General features: G+C 39.0%; 1 protein-coding gene across 1 annotated transcript; it reads right to left on the bottom strand.

The window, feature by feature from the left end:
* LOC110080309 (zinc finger matrin-type protein 1) lies at positions 1-23,270 on the bottom strand. The gene is made up of 7 exons (XM_073004032.2): positions 23,093-23,270; positions 10,927-11,033; positions 8,945-9,037; positions 8,251-8,416; positions 6,795-7,064; positions 5,994-6,093; positions 1-3,594 (listed from the first exon to the last, which is right to left on the bottom strand). Exons 1-7 carry the CDS (start codon positions 23,211-23,213, stop codon positions 2,778-2,780), a joined length of 1,674 nt encoding a protein of 557 aa, XP_072860133.2. The 5' UTR covers positions 23,214-23,270; the 3' UTR covers positions 1-2,777.
* Between the last annotated feature and the right edge of the window lie 1,734 nt (positions 23,271-25,004).

Here is a 25,004-nt window from a genome sequence, read left to right as displayed (position 1 = left end):
TTTTAGAATGAGAAAAACTTTTATTCACTTCCCAGTTCACAGCCTAAATCCCAATATTTTGTCTTCCTTAATTTTTTTATTGGAATGTTGCCCTTTTTTTGGATGAAGTCCTTATTCCAAAGCAAAGCAGCTCAAAAAATTTACATTAAATATATTAATATATTAAACTCATACTCTTAAAATTAAACAAAATGTAGCCATTTTGAACGGGAGTAGATGCGATGCTTCATGATGTTTTTTTACCTACCTCCTGCCCCTTTTTGTTCTTTCCCTTACACCAGTTATGGGCAGATGGGTAGGGGAGGGGGCAGTCCATCTGGATCCAGAATGGGTCCCTTACTTAACTCCATTCTTGCTGGAAACAGAAAGGCTCTCCCTCACTTCCTTCCGGCCACTGATTTTTGATGTCCTCTAATGGAAGGGTGAGGGAACCTTGGGCCTCTGAGAGTTTGAATTTCATTTCCCAGAAGCCAACCAAAGACAGCCAGTTATAAGGGATGATTGTAGGAGTTATACAAAACATCTGAAGGACCAAGGGCTCCCTAGCCTTACTGTCAGTCTACTAAATCTTCCCAATTTAAACAGTTGTGATTTCTCCTGCCTTGTCTCCCACATTCCAATCCTAGACACAAAGTTAAACTAAATTCCCAGTCAAGGACCATTGATGGTTAAGCTTGGATAGGCAAGGCTGTAAAGAAGTGATAAATCTCAGCCCTCAAAACAGGTGGCCCACATTTTTAGGTCACATGCTATTTGAAAATTATCTTTAACAACATGACTAGATGGTTCATTCGCAGCAACATACAGGATTGCATTGACTTCGTGTGTAAAGACTGGGAGAGAGGAGCTTTGATGGAACTTCCAGGGAAAGGAATTTCACAATGTAGAACCACCACTGACAATGCCCAGTCCCTCCGTCCCAATTTAATTTTTCCTAGTGGTAGTCAGAAAGCAGAAGTCGCTTCTATTTTGTGCATTTTTTTTTGCTTTTGTCTTATGTCTCAACCAGTTTTGTGAAACAGTATAAATTAACTTTTGCCCTCTTCTCCTTTCCCCCCTGTATTTTCACTCTTCTTCCTTCTGCAAAATGCATGTTGTCACATGTAATAATCAGAGCAGCTATGGCGATTGTTTTAAACTTGCCAGTTTGCCTTTATCTGGGTCCCAAGCCCACCTTTAGAGCCATACCTTTTCAAAACAAAGCAAATTACATGAATAATGACTGAAATCTTGTTGCTTTTTTATGCTTGCAGAAATCAAATAGCGTAACATTCACTCCCTTCCATCTGGCAACTGAAGAGTCCCCACAGGGTTTCTTAGATGCACACTAAGCCAGAAGATGACCCCCCCCCTCCAGAATCACAGTAGTGTTTCTTCAACATTCAGCTGTAGCTGTGCAACAGGGTTTCAATTACGTGGAGGATAACGCTAGAGGAAACAAGCTAACATTCTTTCAATTTGGAAAAAAAAGGCCATCTTGTGTCCCTTCTTTGGAAAAAAAGCAGGACTGAAATAAAGTAAATAAATAATATAGACAATGCTACTTAGCATATAACCTTATAAGTCATTTACAGATTAACTGAAAGCCACTTTTAAATATCTAGTTTTAAAGACATATTTAAATGACTGAATATTGAGCAACAGGTGCAATTTGAGGGTTTTCCAGAGCTTGAAATAATATGGTCACTACATTATGAACCATTTTAATTTTTTGAGTATTTCACCATACCCTTTAGTTGATTATCTCTCATTTGAAATATTTACATTTGCTTCTTCCATTGCAGTGATATGAAGATTGATGGATATTGTTTAATCAAAAGTGGTGCAGGGTACTATCGTATCCAAGAGATATTTAATATGTAACCAAGTTCTTACTGAGCACCACTATAGCACTAAACCCATGGTCAACGTTATCCCATAGGCCAGTGTTAAAAATGGGGAGGAAAGTCTAAGGCAAAATGCAGGAGCATGGACTTATGGAGAGAAGTTTGTGAAATATCTGTGCCAATTCGATAATGTGCAAATTAAGGTATGACTTAATCTCCATGTGATTAAAAGTGAATGTCTAGGGCCTTAGTCCATTTTAAATGGAATGTTTCCTTAAACCTTTGAACATACTAATAAATGAACTTCATTTTCAAAAAATCCTACCTGAACTTTACATATGCCACTTGGTCTTAAATGCAAGACCTATAGCAATTATCGTTTGAGATGATGATTATCATCATCATCTTAAACTACAGGATTAACACGCAGAAATTATAACAAGGGCACTTGAGAAATATTCCTTAGAGAATATGTTAGACCTGAGTTATAAGAGGGAAAACATTTCAAGTGTTTGTATATTTAGTAGGTCTCTTAATTTTGTACAGTACTTTCAAAACTAAAAGAAAAAAAACCCTACACATAAATAGGACATGGAATGATCTGTAGCCAATACTTTCAGACTACTTTTAAACCTTTCAACAATACAGAGACAGCTATCACTGAATATACTGCATCCTTCCATTTTATAGGCCATTGCAAGACTGTTCCATAGCTTCTCCATGTTGTGTGGGGTGTCATTCCATAAGAAACAGTAAACCATGTACTGGAACAGGTTCTAGAATTGCAGTTCAAATCCTTCCTGAGCACTTTGTTAAGAGACATCCTGAGCCCTAGACCCATTGTGTTTAAAGGACAAAGAATAATAAAAAAAACCCAACAGTAATGAAACATAAAAGTGCACCATGGTTCAGGCCACACATAAACATAGAATTCATTGGAAATAAGCAAAGTTAAAATCCCAAAACAGATTCATTCCACAGCATCTCTTCTTCTGTTGGTCCACTCTCTTCTGCTTTCTTCTTTAGCTTTTTATGCCTTCTGCTATCCTTTTCAGAAGACCATTCTTTATTTCCTTTATCTTTACTGTGCTTTGATTTCCACTCAAGTGCTGAAGAGGCGTCACCTTTCTTTTTCTTTTTACCATTTTTTCCTGAGTCTGTCTCTTCTTCATGACACCGTTTTCTTTTGAGCTTTACAGGTTGTTGGGGCTGGTTCCTCTCTCCTTCTGTTGTACATTCTTTCCCCTTTTTGGATGTCTTTTGACACTTCTGGCTTCTCCGGTAAAAATGTGTGCTATTATCTGAACATACAGGCTTGTAGTCCTCAGCAGATTCTGCTGATAATGGGTCACAATCATTGTATTTGGAGATTGTCAAGTGAGATGCATGTTCCTCTGAAGAACCTGCCATGTTGCACTCAGATATGGGTACATTTTCTAGTTTCCGTGGGCCTCTGTGAATTGGTGACCGATGTGACAACTGGTTTTCAACTGTATGTGATAGTACACACATATCTGAGGGGAAAAAGGAATGCTGATCTGGTTCATAAATATCATGAGAAAACAGATCTTGTTCATAGGGAAAGACCTCCTTATGACCATTTGTGGCTTCAAATTCTTCATATTCAAGCCCTTCCTCTGGCTTTCTGAAACTAGTTTTTGGTTCCAGTCCTCTTGCTTTTTGTACTTTAATGTAATCTGCTAACTCATCTTGGAAGGAATCATATGTTTTCTTGGAGTTCTTCATCAGATTTACAATCATGTTTTCTCTAAAAAAATTAAAAATAAAGCCATTGTATCTTATGATGTCATCTGCTAGGACAAGTGATCTGATAAACTGCACGTAAGTTACCTTAATATCACTGTATGGTAGCTCATGGACATTAGCTTTTTATATAGATCCTATTTGTTTATATTAACTCTTAACTACTGGTTTGTAATTTTATAATTCATTTTTCTTTCAGTGAATGTTAGAACCGTCGTTTATGATTCTGAGCTTGCACTGTCTGAAAGCCATGCTGCCCAATTTCAATGGCAACTGGAAAGCCTCATTTAAAACAAGAGAAATGGCTACAACAGTTTGCCATAGAGTTTAAACAACAGATGACTGCAACGACACTTCCTTTAAACTCTCCCCACACCCGTGTTGTTGGTGAAGTTCAGTGGAGAGGTGGACAATGGGGTCTGGGGTGGGGGACAGAACTGGTCCCTGGACCAGATGAAATTGCCCATCCCTTCACAGATAGCTCAGTGAATTAGGTATGATCAGGAGCTTGATTTCCCACTATCCCTTCTGTGAGAAGAGCTACCCTGTATAGCTATAGGCAGGCTGCACAGCCCCTGAAGAAGGGACTTATAAACCACTTCTGAGTATTTTAGAAAATCCTGGAAAGGGTCAGAAGTGACTTGATAGCACATGTTTATTTATTAGCCACAGAACATGCACAAATATTTTAACAGCAGACAGAAATCCAGTGAGTGATGGGGTATCTGGTTATTTATTTATTTATTTATTTATTTATTTGATTTGATTTGATTTGATTTGATTTGATTTGATTTTTACCCCGCCCCTCTAGACAACGTCCACTCATCGCAGGTTACAATTTCAGATTGCTCTGGTATAATTTGCTGAAAGAGGTAACTTTCACATTGTTTGCTAGAAAAGAACTATTGATTTTGTGAAGACTGCTTAACATGTTTTGGCCCAAGTTCTTCCCTGGAAGTAAAAGTTGGTCTTATAAGTTCTGCCAGTACTTTAATTAAAGCAATTTACTGAGACATATGCCTAATCTTTTACTCCTTTCATACTTTTTTGGTGCTCAACTTCCTTGTGGCCCTCCTTCAAATGGGTGACTCTTTCAAATGGCAACAGGGACTTTTCTACTGGGGTGGATAGGGCCTTTCTTCTGGAACTCTCAAGATTTCCAAGGAAGTCTTGTTTGCCTATACTAAAGCCTGTCAGATCAGTGGTTCTTAATCTTTGACGTTCCAGGTATTTTGGACTTTACTTCCTCAATGATCCAGCTAATAGTCATGGATTCTGGTTGAAACCGAAGCCCAAGTATCTGAAGAACCAAAGACTACAAACCATTATTTTAGGGGGCAAATGAAAAAGTCAGTGTTTCTTTTCATTTCTCTTGCAATTATTTTAACTTGTGGCTTTTACTATTGGGAACTGTGTCGCAGATTACTATTTGGCACTATTTTAAATTGAGGTGGGTACTTTTCCGCCCAAAACAGTTGCCCTTTTTGAAAGATATCTGCTGTACCACAGGCAAAAGGAGATTTTGAGCAACGGTCAAAGGATCAGTTGTAGTAATATTACTCAAGTCACGGGAGATGAGACAGTGGTTCTCCAAGATATGTTGATGAACAGCAACATCTGCCAGCACCACCTGACACAGTTAACAGTGAGGGAGTATGGGTGCTTTAGAATAACATCTGGAGGGCCACAGGTCCCACATTCTTCTACTAATCTTTTCGAAAAGAACAGGGTAAGTAAACAAAATTGATTACAAAATATTCTGTAAGGCACACACACAAAGAACAACCTTACAGCCTTAATAGCCTGAATTTAATTTCCTTAAGTCTTCTACTGTTGCAAAAAGTAAGCAACAAGGAGTGAGCAAAGCTAGGCTCACTCTGCCACTGCTGTCTGAAGCCCTCAATTAAGATTTGGAAAGCTTTCAAAGCCCTCCCTGACTATGCTTGGCTCCCTCCATTGTGCTTTTTCTGTTGAAATGATAAAGGCTGCAGAGAGGCTTCTCAGTTTCAAAGATCCCCATCTCCTGTCCCATCTCCCTTCTGAGAGGGCAAGACTTTGGGGATGATGGGAGTCCTGACAGGCAAGATTAGATTCCTGCTTTAAAATAGTTTTTGGAGTTGTAGCCATATTAGTTAGTCTATGCAAGCATTTCAACAAGAAACACAAAACAAGAGCAAACTGAAAGCAGAAACAAAAAAGAACAGAGAATATGTGGCACTTTAAAGATTAACTGCTATATTTTAATGCAAGTTTTCATGGAACATTGCCCACATTACTTTAACGTAAACTCTGAAGGCACAAAATCCATACATAGAATTAAATGGGTATCACATTTGTAAGTGTATGTATCAGAACAACAATGCTAGTGAACGTACACACACTGCTCCATTGGGAAATACTTACTTAATCTGATGCTTATTTCCTTGCATGTGAGACTGATACATCTCTATGGAAGTAAGGCTGATACTGCAGATGGGGCACACATAGTTGCCCACTCCGATAGCTGAAAGAACAGACAGGGAGAGGTGAAAGAGAATACAGGGAAAATGAGATCTTCTTAGCCATGATAGCCTTTGCACACTCCTCTTTGCTAGTCAGTTCCAAGGGGGAAAAACTGAAACACATCTTCACACTGTCTTACAGCTGCACAATGACACCCCTCAAGAATTATGAAAGGCATTTGAGACATATACAAACGCAAGCAAAGCAGTTTGGGTTGTTATGATCACTAGAAAAAATTATATATTTTTGGATGTCATAATATAAATGAAAATGTACATCTTTCTTAGGATAATAGCTAAAAATTACATATTTTTGAGTTGCCTAATCTATGTAGACATCTAGATATTTGTTAGGACTTTATATAGGAAGCACTGAATGCTAAATCCCATGGTGAATCTTTTGCTGAAAAGGCTCTCTTTTATTTGTAGGTAATGAATGGAATGTTCAAACACTTGATGAAGAACAAGACAGTAATAAAAATGCAGTAATGATTACTCTTTTCTTTGACACACTGATGTACTATGTGCGGAGATTTTAAAAAAAGATATGGAGAAGCTGGAAAAACTGAATACTGGATTTCCATTGGCAATATGAAATGGTATGGGCCAGCACCAGCCACAACATCACAGGGGTCTGCTAGTCATATAGCTTGGTTCTGAGATGTGCTAAGCTGATACAGAATGGAGCAAGTTGCTTGCTTACCATTGGCTTTAGATTCTGCAGGGACAGTTGTAGTTCCAATCTCAGCTACCAGCTTCTTACGTACTTCGTTCCTTTTGTGCTTCTTGCCAACATAGTGCTGATGGGCCATAAGTGGGTTGTTGAAAGGTGCTGAGCAGAGTCTGCAATATTTTTCTGGATCCTCTATATCCAGAGCAGTAGTAACACATGATAAAGGTGGGTTTTCAGCATCAGTGTCTTGTGAAGGTTTGTCAGCACACACTTCTGGATGAACTGGATTCACAGAGGGGCCTGATGGAAAGGGATAAGAGGAAAGTTATGTCTCCTCACTGAAGTAAACAAGGAAGAAAAGGACAAGATCATTAAGAAGGAATACAATTCCTGTAGCTTTCTGCTAATGAGAAAGACACTCTACATCATTCAGAACCCAACCAGTTTGCCTGACTTCAGATACTAAAGAGGAGTGGTTTTCATTAGTACTTGGGTGGAAGATGATCACCTAATACCACAGATCTCCCAATAAGGCCAGAAAAGAATTCTTCTTGAACACCGCGAGAGGTATTGCCAACCCTAGTTGACAGTACTGAGTTAGAAGCACAAAGAGTTAGAACTAGTTTAGGGCAGCATTCCAGTTTCCTAAGAATCCCCCGAAATGAAATACTATCCTTCAGTATCTAAGAGAGTCAACCACATTGACAAATAATACAAAAAGCACTCTGGGATTGGAAAGGTTTGATTCACATTATTTTCCATTGACTACATGATGTAAAAATCCATGAGAATCAGTTCAGACCTTTCCCCCCAATCTACAGTTTTCCCCCTCTGCCACTAGGGCTTCTACTTTTTTTGGTGAATGCATTCACAATTATTCAGATGGTGTGACTGCCTGAGCCAATTTGGAAGGCTTTGTAATCATTCTATCTAAAATCATTCCAGCTGGCTACGGCAGCAGTGGAAGAGCCAAAGCAGCGGGTAACTGGCTACCTTTTGAATCCTTCCCTTACTACACCTGGTGTTGAGTTCTGCTTGTTTCCCTCTCCTTCTCCCCTTATGTTTTTTCCTTTTAAAGACTTGCTGTCCTAACACTAGGACAGTTAGGTGACAAGAGAGAGAGAGAAAATCAATAAATCAGAGGAAAGAATTGAGGTAGTTTTCAATAAGCCTTGTTTGCAGCTTGTTAAGTTAGCTCTGCTCTGGTTGTCCAGATTTGCAGAAGGCATGGCTACAGCAAAGCTAACTTAGCAAGCTGTAAACAAGCCTGCTTGATAACTTCCTCCTCTCTGCTGACTCCTCACTCTTTTTTTTCCTTTTGGTCATCTAGTGGCCCTAAGGCTAGGGAATGGCAAGAGAAATACAAAGAGAGCAACTTGCTTCATTCATTTCTAATTAAAATGATCCCATGTTACACCACTTCGCTCTGACAAATCTGTCAAATTGAGAACATCACACCCTTCCCCGTCCCAAACTAGTTCTTCACCTGGTTCTGACTGAGAGCTCTGGGTGGGATGCTGAAAGTGATCTGACAGTAGTTTCAACTTCTTCATGTGGATTTTTCCCAGGTAGTGTGACTGAGCCACAACTGGAGATGTGAAGATCATGTTGCAAAGTTTGCAGTAGGTGTTTTTATCCACATTAGGGTCCAACTGAATTCAAAGAGTAAAAAAATGTGATTGGTTAGTGCTTACAAGGCACTAATGTTCATTTTCTTAGTGGAAAAAAGAATGGATTGGGTTGGATGGGTAAAGAAATAAAAGGTAACAAAATCAGCACGTATGGTAAAAAATTCTAATTGTTCCCAAGCTAAAATGTATGCTCCAGATCTGAAGCGGTGACCATAGTTTTAATCGTCACCTAACCTTGTTTGTTTGCAAACTTACAAACAAAGTGTTTTCTTAAGAGTGGATACTCAGAAAGAGAAAGCCAACTGGAGGATGCAGCCAATGGCAGACACAGCCAGAGGCAAATGTGGGCAGTTTGCTGCTCTATGTAATTCATTCTCTCACTGTGCCACCTGCCTCACTTTACCTCTTGGCAGTTTACAGAGTGGTGTGCTTGTGTGTGTCTGTAAGAGACGGCCTACAGCATCTGGCCAGCCAGATGATGCCAAGGGCAACAGGGTCTCCCTCTGAGACATAAAACTATGACAAACGTTATGGATAGGGTAACATTACCTGTACATGCCCCTGCTTGCCAGGCTCCAGTCCCTCCTTCTGTTCACTATGTATTTGTAAATAAAGTCGTACTTTCTGCGCATGTTTTTTGCCCTGGAAAACAGTAATATTTATTTTATATCAGGACACAACTTGAACTTCCTTTTGAAATACAATGATTAAGAGCTGTAGTTTACCAACAGAAAGAATGGATATCAACTGCTGAGTTATGAAGAAAAACACCTGATATAAAAAGACCAATTCTTAGCTGGCTACGGCAAAACGTACCTTCATTACATCTAGACTGGACTACTACACTAAATGGAGCTACCCTAAAGAGTCGCTAGAAATGTGAATGAATCTACAATGATGCTTTGAGGATGTGTACTTGGTTATTGGAGCGAACTGAACTGGTTTTACAGTCGTTCTGCTTACATTCATTTCCCGATACAATTTAACTCATTGTGCATAAAATCCCACTGGGATTTTACATCACTACAAGAAAAATTACTTAATATGTGGGATCAGTATATAAGGAATTAGCTTCATGAGCTGTCATGATTTCTGTGACTTTGCCCATGTAAAAATCCCTACAGGATTTTGCCCTTGCTGGTTACCTTTGAAGCCTTTGTTCCCACAGGTCCAAGATACTAAGAGGCACTTGCCTTTCATACCAGCTTCTGTAGTTCCAGGATCTTCTGGGATGTTTTTCTTCACTATCCAATGGGTGTTAAAGCATCGTAGGCTGAGACACAGGAGGTGGTCTTCTCTGCAGCTGTGCTTAAACTGGAATTCCTTGGGGCACATGGACCATTTCTTTCTTTTGTTTCTACTACCAGGCTGTGATTGTTCTATTTTTGTAAATATGGGACTAGCTGAATGGAAGACTGCTTTGCAGCTAACTGTTGCTTTAAGACTGAATTCCCCTGTTGTTGTTGTTTTTGATTCTATGAATTGCTGCTCGTTCTTTTTTTTTTTAAATTCTTGCAAGGCACCCTGACCATGCGAGTAAAGTAGAAAGATGCAATATTATGATTTCAAATAAATAATTGTAATTATTAGAGTGCTGAATAGATCCAGCCTCTAGACTCCAATAAGCCATGAAACCTACTAGGTGGCCTGGAGCCAATCAATTCTTTCTTAGCCTGATCTACTTAGAGGAGTGTTGTTCTGAAGATAAAGTGGGGAGGAGGAGAGCCATGTAATCTGCTTTGATTGACTAACTGCTAATCTATCAATGAATCTGAAATGAAAACAAAAAACAATCCCATACTTGCCACAGAACACAGAAAGGCTGTAATTTTTTCATTAGCATTAGTTAAAATGGATACTAGCAAAGGAGGGGCTGTTCCAGAGCAGGTAGACAAGGAAAGCACCCAACAAAGTGGTCTGATTTTCATGCCTTTACTGAGCTGATGCCACTGGACACAGCAATGTGATTACAAATTAAACAAGAAACAGCTCTGACTTGTGTTGGTGTGTTCACATCTCAAGAAGTCACCCAACACTAAAATGTGTTCAGGATTATGAGAAGTAACTCTTATTCTCTAACGCACAACAGCATGAAAAGAAAATGATGTTTTGATACAATTACCCATCACTAGGCCTGCTTAACAAACAAGTACTGTAATGTGAGTTGTTCAATAGGCACTGATAGTTAGGGTAAGTTTGTGACTGTGGACACTCTTACCAGTTAAGGCTGAGACAGTGTATGCTTGTAGCAAGATTTGGAATATAGCCAGGAGAGATAAAAGTCTGGGGTTATCAATTTGCCTCCCTCCACCCACCCCAACAAAAACAGGCTATTACAAAAACTAGCACTATCTGCCTTTTCAAGTGTACTTATTTGTAAACAAATAGTTGTTGTAAACAGACATGCTGTAAATCTTTCTTGTTGCTTGATCCAAAGGAAATTCAGCCTGCATGGGCAACCTTTGGAAGTTTTTTGCCTGTGGAACAGAAGGCCATCAACTATTACTGACTTCTTCTGTCTCAAGACTTACCTCATAGTGTGCTATTCTTTGCGATTCAAATTGCAGCACAGCCCCACAAACTTTACAGAAAGTGTCTGTGCAAAGTTCTTTTCTTGTTGCGTCATCCAAAGTATCATCTAGAGTGAATGGTTGAGGATATACAGTCAATATCCAGAACACAGCCATTTATTAATTAAAGTCTTAATGGAAAATTTAAATGTGAGATGACACACTGGGTGGAATAGCTAATATCATGGAAGACAAACAAAATTCAAAAAAGATCTTGGTAGGTTCAAGCACCAGGCTGAAAACAACAGAATGAAATTTAACAGGGATAAGTGTGAAGTTCTACACTGCAGGGGGGAGCTATGCAAAGTTACAAGATGGGGGATACTTGGCTCAGGAATACTATGAGAGAGAAGGATCTATGAATTGTAGATCACAAGCTGAATCTGAGCCAACAGTGTGATGTGGCCACAAAAAAGGCAAATGCTATGTCAGGCTGCATTAACAGAAGTATAGTCTCCAAATCTAATTCCCTTCTATTTGGCACTGGTTAGATCTCATTTTGAGTATTATGTCCACTGTAATAATGATGCCAATAAAGTTCAGAGGAAGGTAGGAAGGATAACGAGGGGACTGGAAATGAAGCCCTATGAGGAATACTGAAAGAACTAGGCAAATTTAGCCTTGAGAAAAGAAGGTTGAGGGGAGATGTGATAGCACTTTCCAGATACTTGAAAGATTGCCATACAGAAGAAGGACAGAATCTGTTCTCAATCATCCCAGAGTGTAGGACATGTAATAATGGGCTTAAGTTACAAGAAGCCAGATTTTGGTTGAACATCAGAAAAAACTTCTTAATTGTTAGATAAATAAAGCAATGGAAGAAATTACTCATAATTGATTTTAGGAGGAAGAGAAATGTACATTTACCACTGTACATAAACGGTGAGGAAGTGGAGAGAGTTGGTAGTTTTAAATTTCTGGGTACTTACATCTCAGAGGACCTCTCATGGACTATAAATGCCGACATGCTAATGAAGAAGGCACAGAAGAGGCTGTATTTCCTGAGAATGCTCGGCAAGTTAAATTTATTTCAGCATTTACTTCTGTCATACTATCGTAGCACCATTGAGAGTGTCCTAACCTATGGCATTCTGGCATGGTTTGGGAGTAGCTCTGTAGCGGACAAAAAAGCTCTACAGAGAACCATTAAAATTGCCCAGAATATCATCGGACTCCATCTACCAACCCTGGATGACATCTTCATATCCCGCTGTCTAAGGAAATCACATAGCATCCTGAGAGACTCTTCCCATCCTGCTTATAACTTTTTTGAACTGTTACCATCTGGCAGAAGATATAGAACAATTAAGACTCGGACCACACGTTTTCTCAATAGTTTTTATCCCAGAGCTATAATTGCAATTAATAATGAGCTTAAAGACCACTAGTAGTGAATAATTAGTTGGACTGTGTTACTTGGCCTGCGGTGTAGATGTTTGTATTTTTAGTGGGGGACTTTTAGTGGGTGGGGAGTGTTTGGGGAATTTTATGTGTGTGCATGTGTCTGGTCTCTGGGTGTCTGTGAATTTCGTTGTATGTGTATATACTTAAAATGACAATAAATTATTATTATTATTATTATTATTATTATTATTATTATTATTATTATTATTATTATTATTATTATTATTATTATTACTACTACTACTACTACTACTATACTACTACTACTACTACTACTACTTTGGGAGGTTGCTATAACGCTGGAGGCAATAAGAGAAAATTCGACAACCATATGTCAGATATACTTTGATTTGGAATCCTGTATTAACCCGTGGGTTGGATTCGATGGCCCCTTCCAACTCAATTATTTTATGATTCTATTAGAGAGAAGTAAAATTTGACCACAAAGGCAAGTATCTGACCCACCCATTCACTCCTGATACACATCCTGGCTTTTTAACTAGAAAAAAAAGTTGCTGATGGTTTTAGCCATGGTTTCATTACAGTAAGACAAAAAGAAGCCATGCTATGGCAGTTGTATGTATTCTAACTTTTGGTCCTCTTAGATCATCCATTGCAACATAGCTATATACCTCATTTAGAAGGAACACAGCAGCTGGGATATTCCAATTACAGCAGCAATATTAAAACTGCTAGTGAAAGGGGCTTGAAAACAGAATGGGACTATGTACTCATGGCAAGAGGAAAAATTATGTCATGTCATAATTCAGTCATATCACAAATTAAGGAAAATGCATATTTCCTGCTACAATAATGCTTCCTTCAGTTATGCAACTCCTTTAAAGTTATATGCCTGAGTAATCAGATTTACAAGTGAAACCTTTGCTCACCTAACCAGTAATAAACCACAAGTAAGTTGACTTGTAATATGTGGAAGTGAAGAAACTTATGTTTAGACAAACAGATGCCTTTTGCCTCTTAAAGGGAGGCTTCACTTCTAATGAAGTGCCAACTGTACTATTTAATTTTATGCTGAACCTCACTGCTTTGCCATGCAGCTAGGAAAATATACATTTAGGGAGTGCAGTGCCCAAAACTCTCCCAACTGGGATAGCCTCTCAAAGATCAATCACAAACCACATCAAGCTAAGCTGCAACGTGTAGAAAGAGAAAACTTTAAACTAAGGGATATTTGCTTTGGGCTTTGTGTACAAAGTTCAAACATGGTCATATTACAAATTTAACTAGTGGGATGAGTATCTCGGGTCAATACTGTATTGGGACAGATGAAAGTAGCAAACTTACATCTGTGTAAAATGGAAGTATTATGCCTTGGGAAATGCAGTAACCTGGAAAATTGGGGCTGACAATGATGTGTGTGTGTATGTCACACCCCTGAAGAAACAATCAGAAAGAGCCCCTGATTCGGTGCTCAGGCATAGGTGGAATGTTCTTTAACCAAGCATAGATTGATGGAGGAGCCTTAGTGACAGCAACTGAAGGCAATGACACATGAATTGTGTACATCTAAATCAGGGGGGAACAGCATTGCCCATTTACCTCACAATTTGCATTAGATTAGGCAAAGATGAATTTGAACTAAAAACCAGTGACTGCACTATGTAAATCGTGGCACACGGAAGCCTGCTGTCTTTTTTTTGTTCAGGTGGCAAGAGTGGCTTTATTTTGCTTTAACTGGATTGACATTGTGTTTGTGCATTTTCTGTCCAATGCTACTACCTGATCTCACATAAAGGGGCACACCCCCTCAACTGCGTGGTCCTTATCTCCAGTCAGTTTCTTTTTAAAAATCTTTCAAATCAGTGCTGGAACAGAGTACTGCTAGGGCACTCATGAAAACTAAATTAAGAGAGAGAGAGAGAAGACATTGTCTAGAGGGGCGCGGTAAAAATCTAATAAATAAATAAATAAATAAATAAATAAATAAATAAATAAATAAATAAATAAATAAATAAATAAATAAATAAAAATAAATAAATAAATAAGAGAAGTAGAAATTTCTGTCTAGCACAGTTAGCAATTTGTCAAAGGCAGCTTCTGTTGTTGAAGTTCCATGTAAACACTGTTCTCTGCCTCTGCGGATTCCTGCCAATTCTTTATCATCTGGACAGCTACAGAGATTTCAGACTTAGAAACCTGACTTGAAAATCTGCACACCACAATCTCAAGCCACATTTTCCTGCTGTGTAATTGCAGCCTTAAATTACTGTAATGCATTGTATGTTGGGCTGACCCTGGAGACAATTACAAACTGTGATTGTACAGAATGCAATAGGCAAATTGGTTGTGAGAGCTAAGCACTGTCATGCTGTATTTCTTCTGTAACAGTTACATTGGCTGTTCATTCATTTCTCAAGCCAATATAATTTTTTTTTTAAAAAAGAGGTCTGAAGAAGCATTTATTCTAGCCTGATTTTGGTTGAAATGTGCTGTGCTTGCTGTTTCTCTTTGTGTCATAGTAGTTTTATAGTCCAAGTGTTAAGATCATAATTTTATTTCCCTGAGTTTTAGTCTTATAAGTGGCTTTGTGAGGGCACTGTACCCTGTGATGCAGTTTAAAAAATCTTGCAGAAAAATATATTTTGCATTCTACTACACTTTGATTTTCAAGATCTACTTCATGAGCTATTAATTTTAAAAATCAGGTTTATCTCTCCTTCACTGGTTTCATTAATTTACCCATCAAGCCTGATGAAACAACTCTAAGAAAGTGAACTCCAGGTATTTAAAAATTTATTTGACCACAGGTATATTTGGTTTTGTGGAACGTAATATTTTAATCTTATTGTATCTATTTTAAAAATTTTGTCACAATGAGTTGCTGATTTTTAGTTGCTATCACAACTTTGGTTAAAGGTACTGTGCATTTATTTCTTTAAAAAAACCCAAAACATTTAAAGGGATTTACAAATTTAGTTGGAATGTTTAAATAAGTTCATATATCTCAATGGAGGAATTAGAAATCTCTGGCTTATTTAAAAGTGTTATTTGAAGGCGCAACATTTTCATGACTTCAGCAATGTAAGGAATCAGCTTTGTAACTTAAAAGATGCTCGGCAATTAAAAAAAAATTCTACAGAAATAATAAACAAGTTTAATCCAAGATGTGGAGTTTTTATATTATCATAATTATGGACAATAAGTTAAAATGTATGAACTTGTGCTGGAATATTAGTATTTTTCTCTTTTCCCTTTTAAAGATATAACCGTTTTTCCAAGGGCATAAGAATGTTATGAAAGGTTTGATACTGTAAAATGTAACTGAGCATTGAAATATAGCTCCCAAATAAAAAGAAACTGGACCATAATTGGCTGGTATACTTCAGATTTAACAAGTAGCACCTTACATTTGGATTCAGAATTAATTAAGATGGGATAATTTAAAGACACTAAGACTGAAGTGCATAATAAACTGAGAACATATAAACAAAAACTGTAACACTGGCACTCTGCAAGTAGAAGTTAGTGATTTTACTTTAAAGTAAATGGTTTCACATGTCACAGTCTACTATAGGTAAATCAATAAACTGATATCTGAGTTTGATAGTTCAGTGATCAGATCTCCTGAGCCAGGGGCAAGGAGTTTGATTTTCCACCATGCCTTGTAGAAGAGCCAGCCTATGATGCCTGAGACATGCTACACAATTCTTGAGTACTCGCCCAGAAGAACAGCATGGTAAACTGTACATGTACTCTGTACTTAGAAAATCCTGGAAAAGGTAATTGTACATCAGAATTGACCTGACAGCATGTTGTTGTCGTCATCATCATCATAGGCCTGGGGAGTAAAACGTTCATCAACGACTCCTGCTATTGGGAAGACACAGGAACTGCAGATGAACTATGTATGGGAAATGCTCTGCTAAGGATAACAACATCTGGAACTACCTGGCTGTTACTCCTAGGTAGAATATTTGAAGGTTATTCTTCTTTATGGTCATAATAGCTCCTTCAAAAGTAGCAGCTTAAACAGACACATTAGGAGCACATAATGCCTAGAGAAGTGGCATTTATCCATCCACAGCCTTCATCACTTACCCAAGCACCTTTAAAATGTGTTTACTATATACAGTATTGATATGTTTATTATTACATAACATCGATTGTCAAGCAAAATGGCAATATATCAATATTTCAAAATTTTAAAATGATTACATTATATATAGTTTTATTTTTTGAACAAAATATATAGATATTATGAAGTTTTCTATTAATATACCAGATGTACCATCATTTAAAGTACAGTACAAGAAAAGATTGTCTATAGACTGTAGTCTACCTTCATCTCCCCACATGCAAATGGAAAGCACTTCAATTGCAGGAAATAAGTGAACCTTCCACTAAAGAAGTAATTTCAATCTCAACCCATTCTAGACATGTTTATGTCTTGGGACAGTACAAGTACGGCTCTAGTTATTTTAATAACATTGAGGCTTGTGTTGAATATATAGTCCCTGGCTGAGGGTCAACTACTTCTCCAAGGGAATGTGCCCTCCAAATGAACATGCACACTGTCCATGGTGCTCTTTGATACAACAATGCCATTAGAGGCTCAAGTAATCTCAATGAAATAAAGTACATTTTATAAGTGTCATCTACTTTAACATGGATGACATGGGATAACGCATGTTCCATGGTCTGATAACACTCAGATTGAATTGCTGACATGGACTATGTGAGACTGCTATGAAAAACAGTTAGGAAGAAGTACTGGGAGTATGTGTATGTATGGACTACAACTCCCAGAACTCCCTATGCAGTATGGTCATACTGCATAGGGAATTCTGATTTTTCAAAACGCAAACATTTCCCATTTCTATTTGAAAACCTGAAGTGGTTCAAGAGTTGGATGCTAGGATTGTCTTTAAATTTTTTAATGCAGATGGTGCTATTCCAGAATAATTATGCTGACTCTGTGTTTGCTTCTATTAGTTCAGGGTATTCATGAATTTATTACAGTTAGAAGTCCTATGATGTATGGAACCCAAATGTCTTTTGGAATTTCTCCTCTATACTGTTCTGCCCATGTGTTTGAGATATTCTATAGAAAAGTAGGTCAATATTCTGCAACAAAAGAGAAGAATTCTTTGTGATGGCACCCTGACTTTGAAATGTGGTCAAAAGAATGATGCAATTGATACAAACCACACATTCTTTGCAGTGCCAAATAACTTTATAATGTACTAGCAATATACTTATTTCTAGCCATCAAGTTAAACCGATTCCTGAACAATTAAAAAAAAGCTAACTGGCTCTTACTCACAAAATTGCTCACATTTTGAGCAATGTTAACATGTTTGCAACCCTTTTCTCTGATATCACCATCCACCATGTTGACTGTACATATAAATGTGAGGTCCAAATATACACTCCATGCATAAATTTTACTCACAAGACTCATTTTCTCTCTCACCTAAGTAAGAAATCCAGTGATTGATGTGAACATGCATCATGCTTTTGAATAGGAGCTTCTCTAAAGGTAGGATCTCTTAGAAACTAATGGTCATTCATTGTCAGATGCTTTATAATTCTGCAAGGGTATGTTGCTTACTAATTTGTACTCAGGTTGTCAAGCTTTTACATGGTGCAAGTACTGCTTAGTCTCCTTTCCATTTTTTTAAATACAATAGCATTTTTACTGTGGTTCTAAGTCTTTGGCTAGTTGCCAAAATAATTCAGATTACAGAATTAGCCATGCCATTTTTGAACTTTTGATAATAAATATCTTCCATTTCCTTTCGGCTCAGTCTAAACTCCTACTTGATATATTGCCTATTCTCTCATGGCCCATGTGTAAGGTTTGAAAAGATCCCTGTTACTTCACAGGCAAAGGCTATCATTATATCTCTGTTGAATATTTACAACAGTATGGTAACACTTTAGCAGTCATGCCTCCATCTTACAGTATCCTGGGATTTGTAGTTTGATGGAGTACTTAGAATTCTTTGCATGGGAATTCTAGTACAGTGGAATGCAGTAAGTGCAGAAAATTCAAAATACTTCAACCCATAAATCCCAAGATTTCATCGACTGAGGTCATGACCCTGAAACTGCTGTAATTGTTTAGTATAAATACACAGTTAGTTATGTACCATAAAGTCAGAACCAGCTTAGAGCAAGCCTAATCAAGCTTTCAGGGTATTTAAGGATGTTTTACTAGTTTTACACACACACCCCCAGTGAGTTTCCATGGCTGAGTGGGTATTCGAACCCACTTCTCCGGAATCCTAGTCCCTCACTCTGCCCAGTACACCACACTGGGCTTACAGCAAGTATAAATATATATGAAAATGATTCACCTACAATTTTTTAAAAAATATATAAAATCTGTTGGTGAAACATTCTCATATGTACCTCTAGATGTCTGGAGGCAATATGCCTCTGAAGAGCATCTGCTGGGAAATAAACAGCAGAAGGGGGGGCCAATAGCACTTATATTATCTTTGTGAGCTTCCCAAAGGCATCTGGTTGACCACTAGGGGAACAGAATACTGTACAGTGGTGCCTCGCTTAACGATTACCTCGTTAAACGACGAAACCAGTTGACAATGAGGTTTTTAAACGATGTTTTAATGGGCAAAATTTGCTTCCCGACAAACGGTTCCCTGCTTCGGGAACCGGTTCTTTGCATTACGACGATCAAAAAAGCTGATCGTCGGGTTTCAAAATGGCCACCCGCTGTGTAAAATGGCTCCCCGCTGTGCTTTAGGATGGATTTTTCGCTGAACAGGCATCGGAAAATGGCCGCCCTATGGAGGATTTTCACTGGACGCTGAGGTATTTAGCCCATTGGAACACATTGAGCGGTTTCAATGCGTTTCAATGGTTTTTTAAAATTTCGCTTGACAAGATTTCGCTCTACAGCGATTTTGCTGGAACGGATTATCCTCGTCAAGTGAGGCACCACTGTACTGAACCAATAGACCTTTGGTCAGTTTCAGCACAGCTCTCTCTTCATTTTGCGAAACACAGGCTAAAATCCTCTGGCAGAACTTTATACTGCCCAAGTAGGATATGTCATAATCTTGCAACAGTAATATTTAACTGAAAGCTTGCTATTGTCCATTTCAGGTTCCAAGGCACCCAGGTACAACCTTTTTGAGTTTTAGGACTGCATGGGCACAAGGGGAGTGTTTAGCACCCAAAAATTAATGCTGGATTGCTGGTGGTGGCAGGGATGCTATGACAATTTCTGGATGTTCAAGGCAGCCCCCCTCCACAATTTCAAGGCTCCAAAGGCTTCCTAGGTCAAAAGGAAGTCCTAGGGAGCCTTGGAATCTGAAGGCAGTTGGGAAGCTTTCAATTCAATGCAGTATTACGATCATGGGATGATGTCCTCTGATTTGCATGTCTTACATCTATGCCAATGAGATTTCAGGCACTGCATTTTGTAAACTCCACTTGAAAGACACAACATCATGGAAAGCGTTACATAACTGTGCTGCAAATAAGAGAGGAAGGCAATGTTTCTAGGGACCAGTTCGCCCATTGCATAAAATGTAAACATAAATTAAGCAGAAATGTTAAATTGGACCACACTTATTATCAGCTTACTGAGATGTTTGAATGTGTGAACAGTGATGTATTCTCCTGGTGATGTAACCTTAATCCTGAGGTGGATGGATTCTTCTTAGTCTGGTGGTTCAGCTTTGACTGGGGTGACCCTGCTAGGAGCCCAAACTGGTAACTTGAGTCAAGCCTTCTAATGCCATTTCTTCCAGCTTCCTTGATACATTTAAACCCCCTCACCAAGGGGTGCATTTAACTTGAAGACTTAGAAAGATCCTCAAGTACAAGAATGTGTCACTGGACAGCAAAGTGTGGGTCATCTGTACAATGGTATTCCTGATGACTCTTTACAGATGTGAAAGATACAGTGAAGAAAGCTGACAAGAAAAAACTGTTTCATTTGAAATGTGGTGTTGGAAGAGAACTTTGTGGATACCACTGATCACCAGAAAGACAAATACCGTACAGAGGTTCTATATAAAATTAAGACAGAACTCTCTCTAGAAGCAAAAATTATTACTCTGAGGCTATCACATATTGTGCACATCATGAGAAGACTGGAAAAGACAATAATGCTGAAAAAAAAGGAAAACAACAGGAAAAGAGGAAACCAAGCAAGAGATGAATGGATTCAATAAAGGAAGCTATGTCCTTAGGTTTACAAGAGCTAAGAAGGGTTGTTGACAATAGTTCATTAATTCATAGGGTCATCATAAGTTGGAAGCAATTTGACTGGATACATGAAGCATTGGATTCTGGATTAGTTTTATGGTCAACATGGCTAACTTAGTTGTTTTTTTTAAAAACAGGAATGTTGGAAAACTAAAATACTGTAACATGAAGTGAGTTGGTCACAACAAACAATTTAACAAATGCTTACTATCCCACATCACGATTTGTGATAAATGGTGTGTTTGTATGCACACACATATTTAAAATACACTGGATTAACCAGAAGTGAATGAACAGAAACTTTCGTGTTTACCTAAAATTGCTGTTAGTATTCCAGCCTCTTATTTGTGCAGAGGTACTGTAGTTACTTTGATATAATTAAAAGATACCATTGTACAGTGTAATTCCATGCATTACTTTTTTTTTTTAAAGGATAATCAGTGGGACCTAATCCCAGCTGAATGTGTACAGGATTTAAACCTTGTGTCACTTTCTCACACATCTTAAGGTCAACTTGAAACAGGAAAATGGATGGAAGTAAGTGGGAACTTTTATTGTACTTACAGAAATTGTCTTACGTTTATAGTTTCATTATCTTAAATAACAAGAATACAAGATGCAGACAAAAAAAATTAAGCAAAAGCCAGAATCTTATTAGTAATCATGAAACATAAACTAGCAATTACACAGCCAGTATAATGGATCTTGTTTGTTGTGAATCATGTTTTTAGTTATGCCCAGGTTGCAAAATTAATTGCACAATCAGTTGTGCACCGTGGTCCACAACTCTGGCAAAATGCAAAACATTTACACAATTGCCTTTATGCACATGGTATTTCACAGGATTCTGGCCAGTATTTTCAAAATGCCACTTATAAATGTCCATTCAAGTTCTGCTGGGTGAGACTAAGAATTTACAATAGCTCTCAGGCTGTGACAATCTAAATTAATGATATTTCAAATAACTGGAGCCCTCCAAAATTCAGGCTCTCAGAGGGGGACATTAAATTCAACTATAACACATTTTACTCAAATCTGCCCCACCATCCCTAGCTGGACTCATATACTGTACGTATATAGATTTTCTTGATGATTATCCTACATTCAAGATCAAAACTGAGGCCTAGTGATTTCTTAAAACCAAATTAAAATAAAATGCCACAGATCAGGTGTCAAGACATGGATCACTGACAGCATAATTTGTAGCATCCCTGTTTAAAAGGTGCTTGCACTGCAGGACCATAAAACACCCTGAAGAGCTGTTGTCAGGAACAGTAAATACTACCAGGCTTAGAACAAAGGCTTAATGCAATGTAAGGCTATTTTACATGAGGAAGGGAACAATCCCTTCCTCCTCAAAAGCCTTGATTTTAAAGCAGCTTTTCAGTTTCTTGCTTCCTGAAAAGGTTGGTCTGCTTTTCTGCAGCCACAGACATTTAGAATTTCACTTATGTAAGGTATCATAGCTGGGAGAATTTAATCCCTCACCACATGGGAAGAGGCTGGGGGGTAGTGTTCTATTATGGGCAGAGTTTTGGAAGATCAGTTTTTCCCATAATGTGACCTGATGTCCTGTGGCAAGAATCAAGCAATTCCGGGCTGCTAAACAGAGTCCAGTATACGATGGCCTCTGCAATCAGCACCCACTGGAAAATCTGAACTTCCCCAGCCTATCTATGTGTGTTGTGACGCCCACATTAGACTAATCGATGCAAACCTTATTTCACTAAATTCCTACTATGCAGTGATAACTACTTATTTTCAAACTTATTGTTACTTTATTGCACTTTATGTAGTTTTGGATGTGAGCCATTTCATGTGTCTGGCAGAAATGTGTGATGCAAAACCAAAAGTCCAATATAAACTAAGGAAGTGGAGCCTGAGGAATGATACTGGTCACCCACAATTATAATATGTATATAAAACTGACAAGAGTGATGTAACCTTATTTTCCCAAAACACCAGTGAGTCTTTCATTATTATACAACTGCTGGATAGTTCAGTGGTTTAGATCTGTGGCTCTGGACCCAGAGGTTTAGAAGTTTGATTCCCACCCTTTCCCATTCCTGTCAGTGCAGGGACCCTTTCAGCTCTGCAGTAGTAGTAGTTATTATTATTTACTCTGGTGTCAGGAATATAATGTTGGGAGTCGAACCACGTACACCTGAGCAGAAAAACTCAACTTCATTTTCACCAAAGGGACCCTCGCGTTTTCCTAGGATGGCAGTTCCTCCAACGTTACCCTTGCTGTCAAGAAGGGCGTGCCCACGGGAGCAGTTACCCATATACACGCACTCACCCCCACGGTTTCCCCTAGTCCTAAAACGCGCTGCTTAAGGGTTTCTGTGGCAACCTCTGCCTCTTCCCCAAAAGTTGCCAAACCCCCCCCACCCCGTGGGAAGCTTCCTTCTTTGACCCAGGAGGGGGGGCACGTAAAGGCCTCTCAAGGACCTCTCCCCGCCTCCCCCCTCCTCTCTCGGCCGAACCGCCCTGCCTGCCTCTCGCTCTGTCACTCACTCACCTGCTCTCTGGCCGCGGGGGGGTGGCGGCAGCCGGGGGGAGGGGGCTTCCCCTCCCCCCTCTGCCTTCTCCCGCCCCGCAGCAACAGCAGCAGCAGCAGGTGCCGCCGCCGCCGCCGCCATAACTGGGGCAGCGGAGCAGAGCAGCACAGGCCCCGCCCAGTCTCAGCGGTAAAAGTTCACCCAGACGGGAGGTGGGGGAGGGGGAAACAGCACTGACCCGGAAGTAGAAATCCGTCGCCACCTCTCTGTCACACGGACGGTTTCTTTGAAATCCCTCTGTCTTATTTCACATTCGGCCCCTCCCCACCTCCGAGGTTCCTCCCCCGTCCCTCTTAGTTACCAAGATTCCATCACTCATGTGGCACGAGATCCAATCAGATGCTCCTTGTTCATTTCTGATTGGTTATGCTCTTCCCGCCCTCGTCTATTGGTTCGGACAGAAAGGATTCGGTGGTAAAAATGCCTGGCTTTTGCTTTGGAAGCAATTGGGGTGCGCAGCCTTGGCCGGAGCTGCGCGTCTGTTTGAAAGGAATTAGAGCGCAAAGACCGCTGCATTCAGTTGAATACATACTGTACGTGTATATATGGGAGTGTGAGAAAGATAGAGTGAGAAGGTGGAGATAATTAGGAAAAGGCCGTGCGGTTCTGGATAACACAAATAGAAGAGTAAGGTTATTGAACCACTAAAAAAAAATCATGCAAATTGCGAGGTTTCGTAAGTAATTTCACTTCTTCAGGCTGGTCGCCATTCTTTAAGGGATAGTGCAGAAGAATTGCAGGTTGGAGTCTTAAAAATTCATAGCAGATGCCCCTGTTGAGACTGCTGGTATGAGGGTGGAGATGGGTGGCAATTTGAGCTGAAATCCTATACCCACTTACCTGGCAGCGAGCCCAATTGAGTCCAGTAAAAGTTACCTTTGAAAAGACGTAAATAGAATTGTACTGTTAAGTGGACTTAACACTTAACTGCAACCAGAGGTATGCTTTGTATGTGGGATTTCTGCTTTTTGTTGTTGCAAAGCAATAAGAGTATAGTTATAAAATGTCCATGTTCATTCCTTGTGGGCTTATTTATACTCTCACAAGAGCTTTTAAAACCATTCTTTTAAAATCCTTGTTCCGTGGAAAGGTTTCTATGGTGGCTTTGTCTATGGACAGGAGTGTGTGGCATTGCATCAAATGTTTTCTTTAAATCATTTAGCTTTACTTCACCTCTAACCTGCAATGTAAAGTGCTCCAGCAGGGCTGTCCGTGGCCTTAGCAGAAGGGAGATAGAGTATTTCACTCCAGAAAGGTGCAGGGATGTTTGTGACCTACCCAGGCATTTTATTTATTTATTTATTTAACTTATATGCTACCCAAAGGTGTCTGGGCGGCTTACAATTAAAATACAATAAAAGATAAAACGATTAAAATACAATTAAAATAGATACTTATTAGCCTTGTCATAAGCTATTATACTTTGCATTAGTGGTAAACGACGTCCTGTGTCTAGTCATGCTGGCCACGTGACCATGGAGGATTGCCTGCGGACAAACACTAGCTCTATGGGTTGGAAATGGAGATGAGCACTGCTGCCTAGAGTCGGACACAACTGGACAAATTGTGAAGTGGACAATATAAGGGCTGTGTTGGAAGGTTCTCCTAAGTGGTCTCCAAAACTGTGGTTCAGGAACAACAGTTATGGACTGCATATCGATTATGTTTGGTATTTGTTGACTTGAAGTTGGTAGACTAAAGAATAGAAATAGCTACAAATACAACAGCTAGGAACTCATAATTAATTCTCCTCCTCAGTAATAAAGTTTGCTTGGATGCTGCTTCCAGCCCCTAGTCATTTTGAACACATTTCTATAGCTTGTATGGTAAAGATATAAACTAAGCAGGCCACAGCTGGTAAAACAGCCTGAG

The sequence above is a fragment of the Pogona vitticeps genome, chromosome 6, assembly GCF_051106095.1.
Source record: "Pogona vitticeps strain Pit_001003342236 chromosome 6, PviZW2.1, whole genome shotgun sequence".
Classification (NCBI taxonomy): Eukaryota; Metazoa; Chordata; class Lepidosauria; order Squamata; family Agamidae; genus Pogona; species Pogona vitticeps.
This window is presented reverse-complemented; position numbering and strand designations above follow the sequence as displayed.

Coding starts and splice junctions, on each gene's coding strand:
- LOC110080309 (XM_073004032.2), bottom strand. CDS start 23,213: ATGGCGGCGGCGGCGGCGGCACCTGCTGCTGCTGCTGTTGCTGCGGGG. Junction 11,034..23,092: donor CCCCCGCGGCCAGAGAGCAG/GTGAGTGAGTGA, acceptor CATTCACTCTAG/ATGATACTTTGGATGACGCA. Junction 6,094..6,794: donor TGCAGAATCTAAAGCCAATG/GTAAGCAAGCAA, acceptor CTGTTCTTTCAG/CTATCGGAGTGGGCAACTAT.